Source organism: Castor canadensis, chromosome 1 (assembly GCF_047511655.1).
Source record: "Castor canadensis chromosome 1, mCasCan1.hap1v2, whole genome shotgun sequence".
Taxonomy (NCBI): Eukaryota; Metazoa; Chordata; class Mammalia; order Rodentia; family Castoridae; genus Castor; species Castor canadensis.
The window spans coordinates 202543046-202563107 of NC_133386.1; the positions used below are offsets into that span (position 1 = coordinate 202543046).

The window sequence follows — 20062 nt, forward strand, 5'->3', positions numbered from 1 at the left end:
GAAAGCATTTACCTTTCAAAGTCTCAATAAAAGATGGAACTATAATTATCCCCATTTAACAGACATCAAAACTGAGGCCCAGAGTGTAAGCGCTTTGCCCAGTTGGTTGGATGTCAGAACTTGGACCTCCAGCAACTTGTGGGAGGTTGGAACTATCTTCGCTCTTGGCAGCTGAGGCGTCAAGTTCTGCGGAGACTAGGGGATGAGTGCTGCCCTCAGGCAAAGCCACCGAGATGGCCCAGCTGACTCGTTCTTTCCTCCTGTGCTATGAGGACAGCTGACTCCGGCCTAGACTCTCAGGAAGACCCTGAGCAAGTCCTTTCCTCTTTTTGAGTCTCCGTTTTCCTAGCCTGGGAAATGGGGCGAGTATGAGAAAGCTGCGGGCAGGAAGCGACGCGGCCCAGCAGCGATCGGGAGTTGCCCCAGCGCGCACCGGGTGGGCGCTGCTGTCGGGCGTCACCCCCTCCACGCCTGCTCTTCGCGCCCGAGTCGCGGCCCGAGGCCCGGAAGCCGGGTCGCCCCGCCTCTCGCGCTCCTGTCCCCGCTCCCGCCCCGAGCCGGAGCCCCGCCCGCTTTCCGACGGGGGTGCGGCTCCAGGAAACGGCGCGCTCGCGGCTCTGCGCTCCGGCCAGCCCGACGCGCTCCGCACCCCCCCGCCGACCCCGCGGGACCACCCGGCGCACCCCACGGCGACAGCGGAGAGCGCGGCCCCGGGTCTGACCCTTGGACACCCCTGCACGGACAGGACAGGCGAGACGGGAGACGTGGATGGGAGCCCCAGTGGCCATGGGGACCCGAGCCAGGCTAGCACTGGCTGGCCAGCGGGAGCCACGAACCTGAGAAGTGGGTAGCGGGAGCGGCGGGGACCATGACCTCGGTGTGGAAGCGTCTGCAGCGCGTGGGCAAGCGGGCCGCCAAGTTCCAGTTTGTGGCCTGTTACCACGAGCTGGTGTTGGAGTGCACCAAGAAATGGTGAGTGGGAGGAAGGCCCGAGGGACCCCCCTGATCATCTTGGGACCACATAAACTTGGGCCATTTGAGCCAGAGAGACCGCTGCCCTCCAGCCCAGTGGCCAAAGGAGCCACCACCCTAGCTTGGGCTCTGAAGGTCTCAGGCACAGAAATTGCCCGACCCCTAGAGTTAGGGGGAGCCTTCCGGGTGTGGGGGGTCAGGACTCGCAGGACTGAGAATCTGTGCCCAACATTTCCTCATCCGTGGTCAGGCTCTGGGGAAGGCGACTGCTTGTCTTGGGCCAGGGAGATGTCTCAGGGTGGTGCTGGAAAAGGAAGCAAGTTTTGAGGTCTACAGGTGGCCAGGGCTGGGACAGAAACTTCATCATCATATTCCAGCTCAGAACAAAGATGGTGCTCTCTTCTCCTACCCTCTTGTCGAGCCAGAGGACCCCCTTCAACCAGAGTGGGCGCTGGGAGGCTGGAAATGTCTCCACAATGTCCTTAAAAGGGGAAACTGAGCACTTGGAAGGATGAGAAGGAGGCGGAGAGTGGCTTAAAGGGGCCTAAGAGCCTAGTAGGCTTTTTTTTTCTGGTCCGGGAGTGGAGGGTCTGCAGAAGGCGGGCGAGGTAGTGGGGTGAGTGGGCAGCACATGAGAAGGTGCAGGCCCTGGCCTGAATTGCTGAACGGCCCGGGCATCTGGCTCACATGCCCCCTACCGCAGCTGCCCGGCCCCTGCGTCACACCCTAAATATATGTGCTCACTGGTGTCAGCTTCCCTTGACCGGATTAGGGCACAGCTGTGGGGGCCTCACCCGCCAGGCGGGGCTAAATTTAGGTTCCCAAGGGGAAGGACTGGGGTAGGAAAGGACTATGGGGTCTAAAAGAAGAGGAGTGGGCAGAGACTGAGAGTCCTGGGGCAGCCACTATCTTTCTGGTTTTACTCACACCAGGCCTGGTAGTGGGCCCTTTACTCAACAGAGGCCCAGAAAGGATGAGGACTGGCTGGGGTAACACAACACAGAGCTAGCACTTGAACTCTGGCCTCTGGCTTCTGCCCCAGCATCCTGGGTGAGGCCAGCAAGACGCTGGGCATGGTCCTGGTGAGCAGGCCAGGCCCAGAGCACAGGCAGTGTCAATGGGGCTGAGTCACAGGCAGCAGTGGGAGGGACTTCTGAGCTTCTTAGCCTGGAGCTCAGGACAGGAAGCTGCCCCTGCCCAGGTTGAGGCTCCCCAGGAGGGCGTGGCTGGCCTGAGTCAGGCTGCCAAGCCAGGCCCACCCTCCCCAGGCACCCCCTGTCCACTTCCCCTTTCTGGGAAGATGTTCTCTTGCTGGGCGAATGCCTGCAGTTTGGCGTTGGGAAAGGCAGCTCTAGGTCAGAGGCTCTAGACTCTGCTGTGTGACCTTGCCTGGCCAGCTTCTCTGAGGCTCACTATCCTCAAGGGTTAACAGGAGAACCACCTATCTTGGCTTGGCCTTCAGAGGGGCAGTGAGCTGGCCCCGACATGACCCGAACATGCTGGTTTGGGGCTGGGAACAAGCAGGGAGAGTTTTCGGTGCTGCCTTTGCCTAATCCTCCCTGCAACCAACCCCACCCTCTTGGGCGTTAGTTGGACACTAGCCCCAAGAGGCCCTCTCCCCTGGGCCCAACCACGTGTCAGCTCCGTGTCTGGGAAAGGCCCTGCTCAGCTATCTGTCTCTCTGCTTTGTTTCTGCCTCCTCCACACATCTGCATCTCCTCTGAGCCTGCCTACCATTTGCTGTCTAGTTCAGATGTCACTGCCTTGAAGTCTTCCTGACTTTTGCTGGGCACCACTGTCATCATCTCTCTGCAAAGCTGTGGTCCAGGGCTCTGGATTTGGGGAAGCAGGAGTCCTGGCTGACCAACCCTCCTTGGGGCCCTTGAGCTCAGCAAAGTGCTGGGCCTAGCAGGCCCTCTGTGCGGGGGAGATCTAACACCAAGCCTCTCTCATCCCTCCTCCGGTCTCAGCCCCTTGCACTTGCCTTTCCCTCTGTCTGGAGCCTGTTCTCATGCTCCCCCACTCAAACCTCTGCATAGGCACCCCATCTGAAGGAGATCCCAGGACTCTCCCACATCCCCCTGAAGTTAGCTTGTTTTTTGGTGACACTAGGACTTTAACTCAGGACTTCATGCTTGCCAGGCACGTGCCCTTACAGCTTAAGCCACTCTGCCAGCCCTGAAGTTAGTTCCTTAATTTATTTTCTGTCTTGCACTGCACTCTTCCCCCACCTCAGCCCCAGAAGGGTCTTTTTAAAACTTTTTTGGTGGTACAGAGGTTTGAACTCCAAGGCTTCAGGCTTGCAAGGCAGGTGCTCTACCCCTTGAGCCACTCCACCATCCCTGTTTTGAAGGGGGTATTTTCAAGATAGGGTCTCCTGAACTATTTGCCCTGGCTGTCTTCAAACCATGATCCTCCTGATCTCTGTCTCCTGAGTAGCTAGGATTACAGGTGTGAGCTACCAGTGCCAAAAGGGTCGTGTCTCTGTCTGTCCCAAAGGATCATGTCTTTGTTCTGTCCCAAAAGGGGTTAGGTTTATAGGAAGCACTCCACAAATATTTGCTCACGAATGGAGTTTTTTGGGTTTTTTTATCCCAAGCCTTTGTCTCTCTCCGTGTCTCTGCGTCTGTGTGTGCCTGTCTCTGCCTCTTGCTAACTTCTTCATTGTTCCTGTCAGCTCACACTGTCCAGGCCTTTGCCCTTCTGCCTTGGTGGCCCCACCCTGCCTCAGCAGCCCCACCCTGCACCCTGTGGCCCCAGATAAGAGGCTGCCTAGGTCCTCTCCTTTAGGGAAGGGACTAGGGTAGAAGGAAGACCCTGAGGGAGCTGGGAGGAAGAGAAGGAGATGGGGAGGCTGGGGTGGGCCTGACCAAATAGTCCTCCCCCAACCCCCAGGCAGCCGGATAAGCTGGTGGTGGTATGGACCCGCCGGAACCGACGCGTCTGCTCCAAGGTGGGGAACTATGGCAAGTGGGAGGCCAAGTTGGGGATGGGGCACGGGGAAGGTCCTGATGGGGCTGAGGGGTGAGTTCAGGTTCATATCAGAATCCACAGTGGGGAGCGGAGGAAGGGGTCAAGTTTGGAGATAAGGGCATGGAAGTGGGGGGGGGAGTTAAAACTCAGAGGAGGACTCTTACAGTCCTCCTCTATAAGTGTGTCCCTTATAGGCCCACAGCTGGCAACCTGGCATCCAGAACCCATACCGGGGCACCGTGGTGTGGATGGTGCCGGAGAATGTGGACATCTCTGTGACCCTGTACAGGGTGAGTCTCCAGCCCTTGGGCTAAAACAGGAAAGGACAGGCGGTTGTAGTGGTGGGTAGTCACTGGGCTCCCCTGGTAGGCTGCCGTCCAAATAGGGAATTAATTATCAATGGGATCAAGAATTATGGGGAGGATTACTCAGCAAAGTGGAGGTCTTCTTAGAGGGGGCAGCACTCCAGCAGAAGCAGCTGGGATCAGAAGATGGGACACAACCCTAGGGGGTGGCAGGGGGAGGGGGAGAGGAACAGCATGTGTGAAGGCCCCATTGGCACTTCCTGAGCTAGCATAGGCCCATCTCCCTGCACTGCCTTCTGAAAGTCCTGGACTCACCATGTCCCTCTCCCTAGGACCCCCATGTGGACCAGTATGAAACTAAAGAGTGGACATTTATCATTGAGAATGTAAGTGCTGAAGTGGGCTGGGGTCTGGGGTCTTGGGGACTTCAGGGCAGCACTGATGCTCCCCTTCTGTTCCCTTATCCTCTGCACCCAAGGAGTCCAAGGGGCAGCGGAAGGTGCTAGCTACAGCTGAGGTGGACCTGGCCCGCCATGCTGGGCCTGTGCCTGCCCAGGTTCCACTGCGCCTGCGGCTGAAGCCCAAGTCAGTGAAGGTGGTGCAGGCTGAGCTGAGCCTTACCCTCTCTGGGGTGCTGCTGCGGGAGGGCCGTGCCACGTGAGTGCCCACCTGCCCTCCTTGGCCCTGGCCTGTGATCTCTGATCCCAACCCTCATCCATGACCTCTAACCTCCAGGGATGATGACATGCAGAGTCTGGCCAGTCTCATGAGCGTGAAGCCTAGTGATGTGGGCAACTTGGATGACTTTGCTGAGAGTGACGAGGATGAGGCTCATGGCCTGGGAGCCCCTGAGGCCGGGGCCCCAGGCCCCCAGCCAGGTGTGGGCTCACAGCCTGGCATGGGTTGAGACTGCCAAGGCATAGGGGGTGGAGGCGACTTGGGCCACAAGCCACTGTCTGTGCTGGGGCAGGACCAGCTCATGCATGCCCAGTGAAGGGAGCTCATTACTGCCCAGCAACCCTGATTGTCCCAACTTGGTCCCGTGATGGCCTTGGTCTTTGGTTTAGTCCTGCAGGATGGGTTCCCAATTCCCCTCATGTCCCTGGCCCTTTTACTCCTGGGGTAGCTTCCTGTCCAGCTCCTACCTGACCTGAGAAGTCAAAAGCTCAAGAGTGAGTTGCAGTTCAGTCACCCTGTCCCTGATCACCAGGGTCCTTCTCCATCACTTCTGCATCTTCAAGCTTTTTTTCTGTCTGCCCTTGTGGTTCTCTCTCTGTCTCCCTCCCTCCCTCTCTCCCTCCATTTGTGGGCCTATCTCTTCTAGCAGGTGGGGGCAGTGCCCTGAGGCTGGGCTGTTTCCCAGGTAGGCTCTGTTTTTAGTTGGGGGGCGGGGGTCCAACCCGCAGGGCCCTGCCATGGGCTGACTTTGCCCCTTCTACCACCCCCACCTCCAGATCCCCCTCGAGAGCTGAAGACACTTTGTGAGGAGGATGAGAGCCCAGTACAGCCCCAACAGGCAGGTGAGGTCTAGGCTGGGATTTGAGGTTGGGGACTGGACCCAGGGTCACAGGGCCCAGTTTTCAGCTCCCCTTCTCATCCCCTGCTTAGCTGCCAGCCCTTCTAGTTCTGAGGATACCAGCCCCACCCCTGTGAGTGCTCCTGCACCCCCGGCCAGGGCCTCCCGGGGCCAGGGGTCAGAGTCGGCTGCTGTAGCTGGGGGCCAGGAGGGGCCTGAGGCCCCAAGGCCCCCAGGAACCCCACTGGAGACAAGGTGAGCTCTGTGGAACCAGCCCCACCCACCGTGAGGAACTCCCCTGCTTCCAGTGCCCTAGCAGTCTGAAGGGTGGGGGGTGGGACCGAGGATAGGTCCTACAGAAGCCCCCCAAACACTCCCTCCTGCTCTTTCTTCAGGTCCTCAAGGCAGCCAGGCCAGGACATGGTCCCCACCCCGGCCCCTCGGCTCCGGAAAGGCTCTGACGTTCCCCTGTCCCCAGTCCCCCAAGCGGGGAATGAGGTCCCCAATGCCTCAGAGGCTCCCCCTGAAGGAGTGGGTTCTGGGGAGACCCAGACCCGGAGAAGCCCTCAGGAAGGGCCCGAGGTCCAGGGAGCCAGGCCAGGCCCAGACATTGAGGATGCAGGCTCTAGAGACACACTGGGAGGACAGGGATCCAAGGATGAAGAGGGGGACACTGGGGACAGACCAGAGACTAGTGGGGAGGACACTGAGCAACAGGCAGGAGTCAGAGAGGTGAACACTAAGAAGTCAGTGGTCACAGCTGGGGAGGCTGAAGAGAGTTCAGAATGTAGTCAAGTACATGCTGAGCAGAGGTCAAAGGTGAGACATGTGGCCATGGAGGGACCGGGGGCTGCAGGGCTAATACCTGAGTCAAGACTCAGGGCAACTCTTGAGGCTCCACCAAGGGGCTCTCCAGGGAAGATGGGGGTCAAGACCCTGGAAGAGGCTCCCACAGGCCTGAGCCCACCCCTGACACAGACTGCAGAGCACTCTGGGCATTTCAGTAACCTCAGAGGGGCCAGGGTTGCTGCAGGTCAGGAAAGAGAGGGTGCAGAGGTGAGGGGCGGAGCCTCTGGTGTTGGGAGGACAGGCCTGGAGCAGGGCCCCTCTGCTGGAGCAGCAAGCACCGGGCCCCAGGTGAGCAGGTTTCAGGGGACCCCATCACCAGCTGATGAGGGGGTGATATCTCAGGATCTGAGGACCTGGGAGGCAGAAGCAGAGGATTCAAGGCTCCTAGGAACAGAGACTGAGCTGACACAGTGGGAGGAATTGAGGGCACAGAAGAGGGGAACAGACTCTCCAGAAATAGAGACTGGGACAACAGAAGCTGAGATTTGGGGGGCCCAAGAGACAAAAGCAGCAAGATCAGGGGTCCTGGAGTCAGAGGCTGCTGGGACAGTGGAGTCAGGGGTATTGGGGACAGAGACTGAGATGGCAGAGTCTAAGGTATTGGGGACCCAACAAACAGAGGCTGGGGGTTCTGCAGAGATTGAGATACTGGGGAATCAGGAGATATCTGGGGGTCTCAGGGTACTGAGGATGAAAGCTGAGATATCAGAATCTGAGATATTGGGGGCCCAAAAGACAGAGGTAGGAGGTTTTGGGGTATCAGAGACAGAGGTTGGGGGTACAGAGACTGAAATATTGGGAAATCAGAAGATAGCAGCTGAGGGTTCGGGGGTTCTAGGGATAAAAGCAAAGATGGCAGAGTCTGAGATATTGTGGGTTCAGGAGTCAGAGGTAGGAGCTCAGGGGATTCCAGGGACAGAAGCTGAAATAGTGGAAACTGAGAAATTGGGGAGCCAGGAGATAGCATCTGGGGGTTCAGGAGCCCCGGGGATACAATCTGAGATAGGGGCCCAAGAGACAGAAGAGGGGAGCTCAGAAGTTTCAGTGGTAGAAACTGGGACAGTAGAAGCTGAGATATTGGGGACCCAGGGGACAGAGGCAGGAGACTCAGGAATTCTGGAGATAAAGACTGTAATAGTAGAAACTGCAATATTGGAGAACCAGGAGATGGCTTCTAGGGGTTCAGGAGCCCCGGGGATACAATCCGAGCTAGCAGGGGCCAAAGAGACAGGAGTGGGGAGCTCAGAAGTTTCAGTGGTAGAAACTGGGACAGTAGAAGCTGAGATGTTGGGGGCCCAGGAGACTGCAGCTCAGAGTTCAGAAGTTCCAGTGATAGAAGCTGAGCTAGCCAGGGACCGAGAGAGAGAGTTGCAGGATGCAGGGCTCTCAGGACCAGAGACTGGAGTGGCAGATGCTGAGGTACTGAAATCCCAAGGGACAGAGACTACAGCTTCAGAGACTGAGGAGGCAAAGGCTGAGATTTTGGGGGTCCAGGAGACTGGAGTCTGGGGAGCTCTCAAATATGAGGCTTTAAAAGTCCCAGTTACTAAGCAAAGAGTTTTAGAGTCCCAGGAAGCAGAGGCAGAGGTTTCAGGAGTACAAGAAGTAGAGACTAAAGTTTTGAGGGTCCAGGAGGCAGAGGCTAGGGCTTTGGATGTATCAGAGGCCAAATCCGAGGCTTTGGGGGCCCAGAAAACAGAGATGGGGGTTTTAGGGCCCCCAGAGAGCAAATCTGGTATTTTTGAGACCCAGGAAGCAGAGTCTGGGGTCTTGGGAACCAAGAAGGGGAAAGAAGCTGAGGGAAGCCTCCCAGAGGCCAACCTGACAGAAGCACAAGTAGCCAGTGGGGCAGGGGCTGGGGAGCCCAGGCCCCTCGGGGCTTCTTCCCCAGAGGAGCCTGAAGAGGACAGGAGGCTGCCGGGCAGCCAGGTAGGGATGGGGGCCGCTGAGGGCCCAGTCTGCTTCTTCCCACTAACCTGGGGCTGAGCGAACAGCAACTCTGCATGGACCCACCTGGTGGACTGAGATGGGATAGGATGGGGGGGGGGGCTCAGCTTCAAGAAGCCCCCTCATCCCCTCCTCCCTCAGGATGCCTTGGCTCTCCCACTCTGGCTTCCCTGGGCCGCATGGAGCTGGACACCCCTAAGCTGATTTTCTGGGCTGACCTTGAGGCGTGGCTGCTGGTGACCTCTGATCTTGCCTGGGGTCCACTGACCTTTAGGTGACCTTGGCAGATAATCCCCCCAGCTAGAAACTCTTGCCTGGCCCCAAGGCCCTGATTTATGGTCTCTGAAGACCTCTGTTAACTCAGACCTGGGGCTGTTTTGTGCCAGGCCTAGCACTTCCCCAAGGGGCAAAAGGCACAGATACCTAGAGTATATCTTCTAAGTCCACCCGTGTGTCCCCAGGCACCGCCTGTCCTGGTCAGCTCCAGCCAGTCCCTGCTGGAGTGGTGCCAGGAGGTCACTGCTGGCTACCGTGGTGTCCGAATCACCAACTTCACCACATCCTGGCGCAACGGCTTGGCCTTCTGTGCTATCCTACACCGATTCCACCCAGACAAAATGTGAGCTGCAGGAGGGTGGGGATGAGTGGGGCCTCCTTAAGGGAGGGCGGTCCCATCCACCTCTGACCAGCACTCTGTCCACAGCGACTATACCTCGCTCGACCCGCTCAGCATCAAACAGAACAACAAGCAGGTGAGATGGGGAGAGAGTCAGGGCTAGAGGGAAAGGGTCAGGAGCCAGGCTCTGGGCCTGAGAATTGACCTAGAAGGGGGGATGGGGGGGGCGGGCTGGCTTTGGGGCATGTTTTTACCCTACGTTTTACTTTTGAGCATTTTGAGCATTAAATGATTTGTTTTTCTTAGTTTTGTTCTGGTGTTTTTTGCTTTTTTTAAAAAGCATTATCTTCCTCCTAGATTTCTTTTTTTTTCCCCAGTATCACCTTTTGGTTAGGGGTGTACAGTGCAGTTGCTAGGTAACACTAAGGCAGGCCCTGTTGCTAGATTTCCCTCCATCGGAGGGTGAAGGCGTTGCTAGGCAAACGCTGGCACGCAAGTTGCGGGGACTCCCTGGGTGTCCAGCTTGGGTCTGCAGTGTTGCTGAGTAACGTGGGACGCCTCCGCTGACCCAGAGCGCACACTTTTCCTAGGCCTTCGATGGCTTCGCCGCTCTGGGCGTGTCGCGACTGCTGGAGCCAGCGGACATGGTGCTGCTGGCCGTGCCCGACAAGCTCATCGTCATGACGTACCTATGCCAGATCCGCGCCTTCTGCACCGGGCAGGAGCTGCAGCTGGTGCAGCTGGAGGGCGGTGGCGGCGCCGGCACGTACCGCGTGGGCAGCGCCCAGCCGAGCCAGCCGGACGACCTGGACGCCGACGGCCTGGCGCAGCGGCTGCGCGAGCACGGGGCCGAGGCGCCCAAAGAGCCCAAGGAGGCCGCGAACCGAGGGCCGGGGGCGGCACCCAAGGAGCCCTCCCGGGGCAAGGACGCGGGCTCCGCCACCAAGGACGGCGAGGCCGAGGCCACCGGGGAAGCGCGCCCCCCAGAGGCCGCGACCGACGGCCCCGGATTCCGGGCGCCCGTGGCCCCCGTGGCCCCCGACCAGGGGCTGGTGAACGGGGCGGGGGCGCCGGGCGGTGGGGCTGGCGTGAAGCTGAGACGGCCGTCGGTCAGCGGGGAGGCCGGGCCGGTGCCTCCGCCCAGAGCGCACGGCTCCTTCTCCCACGTGCGCGACGCCGATCTGCTAAAGAAGAGGCGATCGCGGCTGCGGAACAGCAACTCCTTCTCGGTGGATGAGCCGGACTCGGGAGCCGCAGGAGCCGGGGCTGCGGTGAGTGACCCGCCCCTGCAGCTCTCGAGAGTGGGGACAACTCACGGAGTTGAGTCAGGACTGGTGTGGGAGTGGCAACGTCAGATTCTGATTTTTTTTTTTACAGTACAGGGATTTGAACTCAGGGCTTTGCACTTGCAAGGCAAGCGCTCTACTGCTTGAGCTTCCAGTCCAAGGGTGACAGCTTCAGAGCAGCGGGACTCAGCTGCATGCTGGGAGGCACTTCATTTTTATGTTTGCAGTACTGGGGATTGAACCCAGGGTCTCGGGCTTGCACTGCCATTTGAGGAAAGGAGGGAATAATCTGGAAAGACTTTCTGGAGGAAGCAGTGGCCCTGAGCTAGTGAGAAGATGGCGGGTTTTCCCAGGTGAAAAGTGGGAGAGGATAGTGAATCTTTTTTTTTTTTGTGGTACTGGGATTTGAACTCAGGGCCTACACCTTGAGCCACTCCACCAGCCCTTTTGTGTGTTGGGTTTTTTTGAGATAGTAAAAGCTGTTTGCCCAGGGGCTGACTTCGAACCTCGATCCTTCTGATCTTTGCCTCCTAAGTAGCTAGAGTTACAGGTGGGAGCTACCGATGCCTGGCAGATAGTGATTCTTAAGTGGAGGGACTTGTGCAAGCAAAAATGTGACAGCAGGAAAGTTAAGGGTTCCTTTAAGAAACTGCCAGTCATGTCCCAAAAGGCCCTAGATGGTGTGTGAGGCCAGGCCGAGAGCAGGAGCACTGAGTGTAGGGTCAGAGGCACAGGGTTGAGACTGTGGATGAGACAGAGGGCATCAGAAGCCTTGCCCTTAGGAGACATGGTAGGCAGGTGTCAGTGGGATACAGCCACCTCTAGCTCTTCTGGTTAATTCATGTCAGGGGTTCGTTCAATCCTAAAGATGCTCCACTTCCCAGCATCTGTTCTTTCCAAGATCTTCTCCAGCCCCTGCCCCACAGGAGATATTTGAAGACTCCTCATTGGCTGCCTCTTGCCCCCAGTGAGAGGTGGCTTGGCCTGGTCACACCCTTGGAAGCTCCCAAGGACCTGGAGTAGGATGAGGTCAGGCACCTTGAAGCTGGGGTGGGGCAGAAGCAGCTCCATGAAAAGAGCTGGGTGCCTGCCCATGCAGCCTTGCAGGGCTCCCTGGAGGAGGGGCCATACATCAGGGTATAGAAAGAGGAATTTGGGTCAGACATGAGGAAGAAACATTGGAATTCCCATCAAGACTGGCATGAGTAAGCTCAATTGTTGCTGAGGTTAGCTTTCTCTACCTCCTGTCTGTCTGCTCTGTCATTTGGGCCCTCTGTGTAGGGCTAGCTCTTGACTCCTCACAGTGCCCCTTCTAAGGAAGAATTAGCACCCCATTTTACAGATGGGAACACTGAAGCTCAGGAAAATGAAGAGGCAAAGGGCACTGATGCCTGTGTAAACCCAGGTTCTTTTTTTTTTTTTTTTTAATACGGTGAATTTTAGTACTGTATAAAATTAAATGTTATACAAGTACATATGTCTTAAGATTTTATGCATACATCCATATACATATATCAAGGTAAAGTTCAATACAAAAAAATAGCATTCTCTATAGCCAGTGTTCTACAGAAGTAAGACTGCAAATCATTTCATAGTCAAATGAGATTGCAACACTAAGGCAGGACAAAGCAGAAGCAAATCATCCACAGTACATTATAAACCCAGGTTCTGAGTCTGATCTCTTAAATGACCCCCTCTATTGGGGCCAACACTGTGTGACCCTGGGTGAGTCACTTAACTTCTCTGTGCTCTTTCCCTGAAGGTGACGAGCAAAGGCATGAAAGTCCTTTGCAAGGTGGCATGCAGAGTGTCAAAAAAGGTTGCTTTATGTTCCCCCAGATGCCTTTTGGAGCCCTGCAACTGCGAGGTCACGCAGGCTGGGATTTCTTGCCATTCTACATATAAGGTCACAAACAAGCCCAGTGTGAGGGGGGAATTTTTTGGGGGGATTAGACAACCCTGGCCCCTAGACTAGGCCCTGAATGAGCTTTGTCTCTGACCCTTAGTTTCTTTCTCTGTAATGCGGGGTTGGTCCCTGCCTCATGGGGTTGTCAGAAAAGATAAATGCACCAGTATGTGTAAAGTGCTAAGCTAGGCCCTGCCTCTCAGGGAGATGTGCAGAGCCAATAGCATGACGAGGGGGTGGAGTCAGAGCTGTCCTGGGGAGGCCCTGGGACATCCTCTGCCCAGCGGGGGGAGCAAGGCCAGCTTCCTTAGGCTTCAAGTTCAAGGAGGATACAGAGCTGGGTGCTGATGGCTCACGCCTGTAATCCTACCTACTCAGGAGGCGGAGATCAGGAGGATCACAGTTCAAAGCCAACCCGGGCAAATAATTGCTGAGATCCTATCTCGAAAAACCCTTCACAAAAATAGGGCTGGTGGGGTGGCTCAAGGTGAAGGCCCTGAGTTCAAATCCCCAGTACCGCAAAAAAAAAAAAAAGAAAAAAACAGAAGCGATTGGAAGGAGGGGTATGAGCCTGAGGGGCCTCTGCAGGAGGCAGCTGAGCAGGGCTGAGGAAGCTTTTCAGGGAAGTGAAAGTTCATCACTGTGAAGAGAGGATAGCAAGCATCCTTCTGGGGCTCTTGATGGGAGGGGAGCTGAGGCCTTGACAGTGAGTCTGGGGGTTAAGAAGGGGTGTGGAAGCCAGTCACCAGTGACTCACACCTGTAATCCTAGCTATCTGCAAGGCAGAATCAGCTCTGGCAGATAGTTCCAGAGATCCCATCTCAAAAACAAAGCCAGGCTGGTGGAGTGGCTCAAGTGGTAGAGTGCCTGCCTGGTAAGAAAACCACACTGACCTAAACCAGAGAGGATGGCACCTGATCCAGAGTTGTCCAGAGTTGCCTCTCAGTGGGTAGACTTAAACTCTTCTCCCTATCCTGTGGCCCAGAAGGGTGACCAGAGCAGCATCTGTCAAGGAGGGGGGCAGTCTGTCAGCTGAGCCAAAAGTTGGGGGCCTCCAGGGAAGACAGTCCCAGCAAGTCCCTGGGAGTGGGGCACATCCGGATCCAGCCTTGGAGCTTTCAGCGTAAAATTCTCAGGTTCAGTCAACCTGTCTGGTTCTGGTGGTCTATGAGGAACACTGCTGGCTCTAGGTATGGAAACTGATAATGCGGGAGGCGCCCCCTTTTGGCCTGGCTCAGGACTGCCTAGCTCCAGAGATAAGGACCTTATCAAAGCAACTCAGTAGCACCTTGAAAGACCCTCTCCATGATGGAGATGCCAGCACTGACAGGAGTCAGGTGGCCTGCGTGGGCTCCGTGGAGAAATGGGTGAGAGGGGGGAAGGAGGGGCTCCTGCCAGGCACTTACCAGCCTTTCACCACTGACTCACCCTGTGAGGTCCCAGTTACCAGCCCAGCCCCAGGAAGGAGGACCTGGAGGTGGAGAGGTGGGTGTGGATGGGCCCAGGACCACAGGCCGGGGAGTGAAGGCCTGGCCTTTGCTTCAGGAGGGACTTTACCCCAGGAGGAGCACTGGAGAAGTGGTTGGGCAGGCAGGGTCTGGTTCTGAAAAACCTGCCTGCCTCTCCTATGTGTGAGATGCTCTGGCTGGCCCCAGGCTGGGCTGTCAGGAGTTCCTCCCAGCTTTAGTGACCTCTTTTTCCACAGGAAGTCCTGAGCCCTGACCCCAGCCCCGCCCCTGGCACACCCACAGCCACAGGCCTGCAGCAGCCCCCTGGTGAGTAGTTTTGGAGCGGGTGTGACCCAGCTTAGCTCAAGCTGCTCACAAATCCTAGGCTGGGGACTTCCTGGGGCCATGTACTGCTTGCAGGAGCCTTAGCTTGGTCTCTGTCTGCAGGTGGAAGTCCCCCCTCGGAGGAGCCACCCCCAAGTCCAGGAGAGGAGGCTGGACTGGTAAGGAGGGCTAGGAGGAGAGAACTGTTACATGGCTACTTCTTGGGCAGGGCCTGGGCTGAGCCCACCCTGCCTCCCTTTTCAGCAACGGTTCCAGGACACAAGTCAGTACGTGTGCGCAGAGCTGCAGGCCCTGGAACAGGAGCAGAGGCAGATAGATGGGCGGGCGGCCGAGGTGGAGACGCAGCTGAGGAGCCTCATGGAATCAGGTGGGGTTGGCACCCGGGATCCACTCCTCACCCACCAGATCTGCCTAGCCCTGCAGCTCCTCCTGAGCCATCGTGCCCATTTTACAGATGGGCATGCTAACCCTGAGTGGGGAAGAAGCTTGCTGGAGGCACATAGCTCAGGCTTCTGGGATCCCACAAGGAAGCAAGCCCCCTTCCCCAAACCCCAGCTGCTCTGCTCTGACAGGAGGCAGTCCTGGTGATTGTCCTGGCTTGATTCAGGTGCCAACAAGCTACAGGAGGAGATGCTGATCCAGGAGTGGTTCACCCTGGTCAACAAGAAAAACGCTCTCATACGGAGACAGGACCAGCTGCAACTGCTGTGAGTGCCAGACTCACAGCCCAGGGCCCCGCCTCGCCGGCCCAGGCCCCGCCCCGCCAGCCCAGGCCCCGCCCCCTACCCAGGCCCCGCCCCCAGCTATCAGAGTTGGTTGAAGACAGAACCTTTGCTTGCTTTGGTTAGAATTTATTCACGGCTTTCTTCCTTCTGTAGAGATCTTTTTTGAAAAATCATTACTTAGCCACCTTATTTTTTGTTCTGACTTACTGTATAAAATTTATACTTCTTAAACAGGTCCTACATTAATGAGAAAACTGAAGCCCTGAGCAAACTATGACCAGGAAGGGCAAGGATAACGCCCTTTGGTTTGACTCTGTGATTTTACAGTAAAGAAAGCAGGGCCAGAGAGATTCGAGACCCTGAGCGGGGGTCACAAGCCACCCTCTAGATAGTTGCCTCAATCGTCCTACGTGGAAAGGTGGCTTTGCCTCCCTTTTGCATTTTGGATAATTTTCCAGAGCAATTTTAGTCCACTCTTTCCTTCCAAATGATCCTCTGGATTGTTTATTTTATTTTTTGGCGGCACTGGTGTTTGAACTCAGGACCTCAAGCCTGCTAGGCAGACGCTCTTACTGCTTGAGCCACCCCACCAGCTGTTTCTTATTTTAAAAGAGGGAGGTGGGCTAGGGTGAGGAAGACAGCATATCCAGTAACTTAAGACCAGTAGGAACAAAAAAGAATTCTGAATGGGGACGGGGCTGAGGTCGGTCCAGCCTCTATAAAACCTCTGCAGAGAGGTGTGAAAGGGACGCAGAGTGGTCAGAGCCCTGGGCACTCCCTCCCTGTCTTCCTTTTCATGACCTGGCACCCCTGCCTCCCAGCATCGAGGAGCAGGACTTGGAGCGGAGGTTCGAGCTGCTAAGCCGAGAGCTGCGGGCCATGCTGGCCATAGAAGGTGGGAGTTGGGGCCGGAGGGGCAGAAGGCAGGACAGAGCCAGGGTGGGCACCTCCTAACTCGGGCTCCTCTGCTCTCAGATTGGCAGAAAACGGTCGCGCAGCAGCATCGGGAGCAGCTCCTGTTGGAGGAGCTGGTGTCGCTAGTGAACCAGCGGGACGAGCTGGTGCGGGACCTGGACCACAAGGAGCGCATGTGAGTGGGAGCGGGAGGGCGCTGGGACTTGGGGAGGCCCCAGGGCTCCCGGAGGGCTGGGCCTGACTCGAACCCCTTCCTTCCCAGCGCCCTGGAGGAGGACGAGCGGCTGGAGCGCGGCCTGGAGCAGCGACGCCGCAAGCTGAGCCGGCAGCTGAGCCGGCGCGAACGCTGCACGCTGAGCTGAGCCCGCCTGGGCCGGCCGCCGCCTTCCGCCGTCCCCGCCTCCCTCCCGGCAGCTGGTGCGGGATCGGCGCCCCGGGCCTGCGCTGAGCTGCGGAGAACCGGGCCCTGCGGGATGCCGCGCAGGGCCGCTGCGTCCCTTCACCGGGCGGGGGCAGACCCCAGGCCCTATTTATTTGTCCGTATGAGTGTGTGCACGAGTGTTCGCGGCGGCCTACCCAGCCCGTCTCGGTCTCCGATGGCAGGGCCCTGGCCGGCCACCACCGCACAGGGATGTCGTGGAGACTGTCGCCCGCGCCCTCCTCTTCCTGTGCCTCCCTAGCAATAAAGTTGGACAAGGACACACAAGTGCAGCCCTTTTTCAGGACAACTTGGGCTTCAGTAGGCGGAAGAGGGTGGGACTTAGGCAGATAATGATGACTCTGCCATCATAAACAGGACCAGGCCAGCATGGCAGTTCCCAGATGCGCGCTGAGGAATTCATTTGGAAAGAAAACAGTCCAAGCGGGGCGCTGGTGACTCAAGCCTGCAATCCTAGGTACTTGGGAGGCTGAGATCCTGAGGATGGTGGTTGGAGGCCAGCCAGGGTAAATAGTTCCCAAGACCCCATCTCCAAAATAATCAGAGCAAAATGGACTGGAGGTGTGGCTCAAGTGCTAGAGAGCCTGCTTTGCAAGCTCAAAGTCCTGAGTTCAAACACAAGTCCTATCAAAAAACAAAACAGTTGACTAGTTCTCATTTTATTTTGTGGGGGAGGCTAATCCAGGGCCTCACACATGCTAGACAACCCATTTTTTTTTTTTATTAGCATTATTTCCTGAGGTCCTCATCCACACACCCTCCCATCTCCATGTTCTTCCTCGGGCACTTCTGATGGCCTCAGCCTCCTTCATCTTAAAGGAGCTGAAGTCCGTCTCCTGACTCCTATCAGCAAGCTTCATCCTGTTCTGAGGTGGGGACAGCAGGAGGTAGGGTGCTCAGATCCAGCTCATCCTGGCTTAGGATGCCACTTTGGTCCTCTGCTGTCATAGGGCCACTGGATCCAAAGAACTTCACCATGGCACGGATTTGTGGCAGCTCAGAGAAGGTCTCCACGGCCAGCAGCATGGCCAGGAGTCCTAGAAGCAAGTAACCTGGGGAGGAGAGGTTGCTGTTGGGGTGCTCATGATACTCCCCAACCACTTCCCAGTGAGCTGACCGACACTGGCATACACCAAACTTAGTACTGACACCAGGGCTCACTGGACTACAGCTCCTCTCCCATGCCCTTCCACTTGTAAGTGGCAGCCTCCTAGTTTATGGGAGTCATAGTCCAGGCTCCTCTGCCCTCCTCCCTGGACTCACCAAGAAGTGAGAGCTGGCCAAGGTGGTAAATCACGGGATGCAGGTTGCGGTCCCACCCGGGCAGCAAGTCCCCCAGGCCGATGGTGCTGAGTGAGCCAAAACAGAAGTAGATGGCCTCCAGCAGGCTGCAGTCACCCTGTAGACCCCACAGCACCAGTGCTGGCAGCAGCATGAAGACGCTGGCCACCAGCAGACCCAGTCCTGCAGCCTGCAGCAGTGCAGCCCCGGCTGGTGTCAGCTGCCAGCGGGCTATTACCCGGGCACTTGGACAGCTGAGTACAGGGAGCAGGTAATGTCGCAGGGCTGCCACAAGTACTAGGGAGGCTGGCAGCCCCAGGGCTGCGTAGACCACACAGAAAACCTTCCCACCTGCCGATAGTGGGGCCATGTGGCCATAGCCTGGAGAAGAAAGACAGCCGGCATTGAGCTCTTGAGTAGATTGCCTGCTGGGGCTCTCCTGTTCTCCTAGGCCTCTGCAGAAGGCTGCCCTCTGGTGGCCCAAATTGCCTGAACTCTTTAGGGTCTGCTCTTCCTTCATTGGGTATCCTGGGTGAGTCCCTTAATCTCTCTGGGCCACTCTTGTCTTTTATGGAAAATGAAAGGATGAAGGCCTTTTGTAGCTGGGACAAGTCAGAACTGCTCTCCTGACATAGAGATCCCTTCCTTCTTCCTCTCTCCCTTCTTCCCTCCTTCCTTTCCTTCTTTCTTTCCTTTCTCTCTCTCTCTCTCTCTCTCTCTCTCTCTCTCTCTCTCTCACCTTCTTTCTCTGCCATACAGAGAGCCTGGGTTTCATTCTTTCATCTCTCTCTCTTTTTTTTTAAGTGCTTAAGATGGACCCAAGGCCTTAGCATGCTCGGCAAGTTCTATACCATTGAGCCAGCCTGCTCTTGACTTTCTGAGAGATTCCTGATTCCTGGCTCTGCCCTTAACCAATACTACCAAATCACAACCGGTGGAATGTCACCCACTCTTTCATATTTTCCTGTGTGCCAGGCCTTGAGCTGGAATCTGAGTTTGCCCAGGCCCTGACTTATGGTGGGGAAGGTGAGTAGGAAACACGAAGGACTGCAAAGGGCCAAATTCACAAGAGAAGGCATTTGGGGCTGGAGAAGCATAAGCAAGGCACGGAGGGGTTTGAGAGAGAGTAGGGCATGCTAGGAGAACAGGGTCAGCTGGTTCAGAGGTTGCAAACTCCAAGGCTCAGATGTGAGATAAGAAGGAGTGGAGGGGACTGAGGGGGGCTGGAGAGCATGAGCTCTGTCCACAGACAAGTCCCATGCTGCTCCAGCCAATATGTCATCGTGAGCCATTCATTCATACTGGTTTCCTGAGTTTCCAAAAGAAGCTGGAAATACAGATTTCAATTCAAAAAGTTTTGACAGTTTGCAGGACAACAAAACAAAAAACCAGGGCTGTAGCCCTTTGCTTTATTTCTCTCGGCCTAAACACATGCTGCCAGGAAGTCCTTCAACATTTGTCTCTGCTCCTTCTTGCCTTGGTTAACAGCTCATCTGAATTTCTTCTCCTACACTCCCTCCTGAGTCAGTGGTCCTGATCTGTGCTTCCTCCCATATTCTTCCATCCAAGAATCTACCCCCTGTGTGTTCCCTGCTTTGCCTCATGCAAGGAGTCTGGGCACCTCTCCTGGGTCTTAAACCATGCCTAGGAGTGGGGCTAGTGAGGCCACGCCCCTCCTGGCAGCTGAAGTGGAGGCACCAGTTGGGGTGCATTGGTGTGGGGAGTCCCAGTTGTGATGACAGGTCTGATAGAGCCTGGGCTTTGCCTGGTACTTTGGGGCTGGGGGAAGGGTACACCCTCCAAAGCTCCCAGGGAGTCATGGCTTTAGAAGCCTCCTCCTCTTGGGCTGCCTGGGAATGGTGGCCTACCCGTGGTGGTGAGGATGCTGGCAGTGAAGAGCAGGGCTGAGGGAAGATCCCAGTTGCTGGCCTCTGAGTCGTTCCCCAGGCTGGAGACTCCATGGGCCTGTGCTTTCAGGGCCGCGCCCAGCAGCTTCTCCAGTGCTCCAGGTGGCAGGCAGGCTCCATACTCTGCCTGGAAGGTAGCCAGCTCAGCCTTGAGCTGGACCTGAAGCTGGAGTGCTAGAGGGCCCTCCAGAGCCTGGAACACCATAGCCCCAAGCCCCATGGCCAGCAGGTGGGCCACAACCAGAAGCAGGTATCGGGCCCAGGGCCTCAGACCCCCCATAGCACAACACTGAGTCTGGGTGCTGTGGGAGCTGGCTGCTCCACCACAGACACCTGGGAGGGGCTGTGCAGGGCGGGGCTGCAAGGTGCTGCGTGGGTGGCTGGGACAGAAGTGGGGTGAGCTGTATGGTAGGGAGTACTCCTCCCAGTTTCTGGGCAAGACATAACAGCTTAGGGCAGTGGGGGTAGGTGGAGGAAGGCATTCTGGTGAGGGTGAAGGCAAGGTGGGGAAACCCAGGTCTCTCAGAGAGGGTCTCACATTTATTCGATTTCATGTTTACTCAGTCACACATACCCCATTTCACTCATTCAGACACTAGGGAAGAGGACAGACACTGGTCTCTTCCCTCTGG

General features: G+C 56.8%; 2 protein-coding genes across 11 annotated transcripts; one reads left to right on the plus strand and one right to left on the minus strand.

Moving 5' to 3' along the window:
* The first annotated feature begins 572 nt into the window (after nt 1-572).
* Nucleotides 573-16509, plus strand: Ehbp1l1 (EH domain binding protein 1 like 1). Of its 10 annotated transcripts, XM_074049037.1 has the most exons (22): nt 573-972; nt 3868-3925; nt 4140-4235; nt 4583-4636; nt 4729-4907; nt 4986-5128; nt 5578-5613; nt 5705-5770; nt 5859-6021; nt 6162-6903; nt 8368-8544; nt 9024-9181; nt 9266-9314; nt 9769-10449; nt 13561-13737; nt 14076-14145; nt 14266-14321; nt 14407-14530; nt 14771-14870; nt 15710-15783; nt 15864-15978; nt 16066-16509. In XM_074049037.1, the coding sequence occupies exons 1-22, from the start codon at nt 869-871 to the stop codon at nt 16163-16165; spliced, it is 3522 nt and encodes a 1173-aa protein (XP_073905138.1). In that variant the 5' UTR covers nt 573-868; the 3' UTR covers nt 16166-16509. The 10 variants fall into 10 exon arrangements, with proteins under 10 accessions (XP_073905138.1, XP_073905127.1, XP_073905142.1 ...); XM_074049026.1 differs by having other exon boundaries at nt 6162-8544; XM_074049041.1 differs by lacking the exon at nt 8368-8544.
* A 376-nt stretch (nt 16510-16885) lies between these two features.
* Nucleotides 16886-19768, minus strand: Kcnk7 (potassium two pore domain channel subfamily K member 7). Its single transcript, XM_020164903.2, has 3 exons — nt 19392-19768; nt 17506-17904; nt 16886-17294 (listed from the first exon to the last, which is right to left on the minus strand). The coding sequence occupies exons 1-3, from the start codon at nt 19708-19710 to the stop codon at nt 17089-17091; spliced, it is 924 nt and encodes a 307-aa protein (XP_020020492.1). The 5' UTR covers nt 19711-19768; the 3' UTR covers nt 16886-17088.
* Nucleotides 19769-20062: the final 294 nt, after the last annotated feature.

What these genes read in the sequence shown, in the direction of transcription:
- Ehbp1l1 (XM_074049026.1), top strand. Translation starts at nt 869, where the DNA reads ATGACCTCGGTGTGGAAGCGTCTGCAGCGCGTGGGCAAGCGGGCCGCC. An exon ending in TCTCTGTGACCCTGTACAGG is followed by an intron (nt 4,236 to 4,582) that starts GTGAGTCTCCAG and finishes CCCTCTCCCTAG; the next exon opens with GACCCCCATGTGGACCAGTA. An exon ending in GGCCCCAGGCCCCCAGCCAG is followed by an intron (nt 5,129 to 5,577) that starts GTGTGGGCTCAC and finishes CTCTTCTAGCAG; the next exon opens with GTGGGGGCAGTGCCCTGAGG.
- Kcnk7 (XM_020164903.2), bottom strand. Translation starts at nt 19,710, where the DNA reads ATGGGGGGTCTGAGGCCCTGGGCCCGATACCTGCTTCTGGTTGTGGCC. An exon ending in CAGCATCCTCACCACCACGG is followed by an intron (nt 17,905 to 19,391) that starts GTAGGCCACCAT and finishes TTTCTTCTCCAG; the next exon opens with GCTATGGCCACATGGCCCCA. An exon ending in TGGCCAGCTCTCACTTCTTG is followed by an intron (nt 17,295 to 17,505) that starts GTGAGTCCAGGG and finishes TCTCCTCCCCAG; the next exon opens with GTTACTTGCTTCTAGGACTC.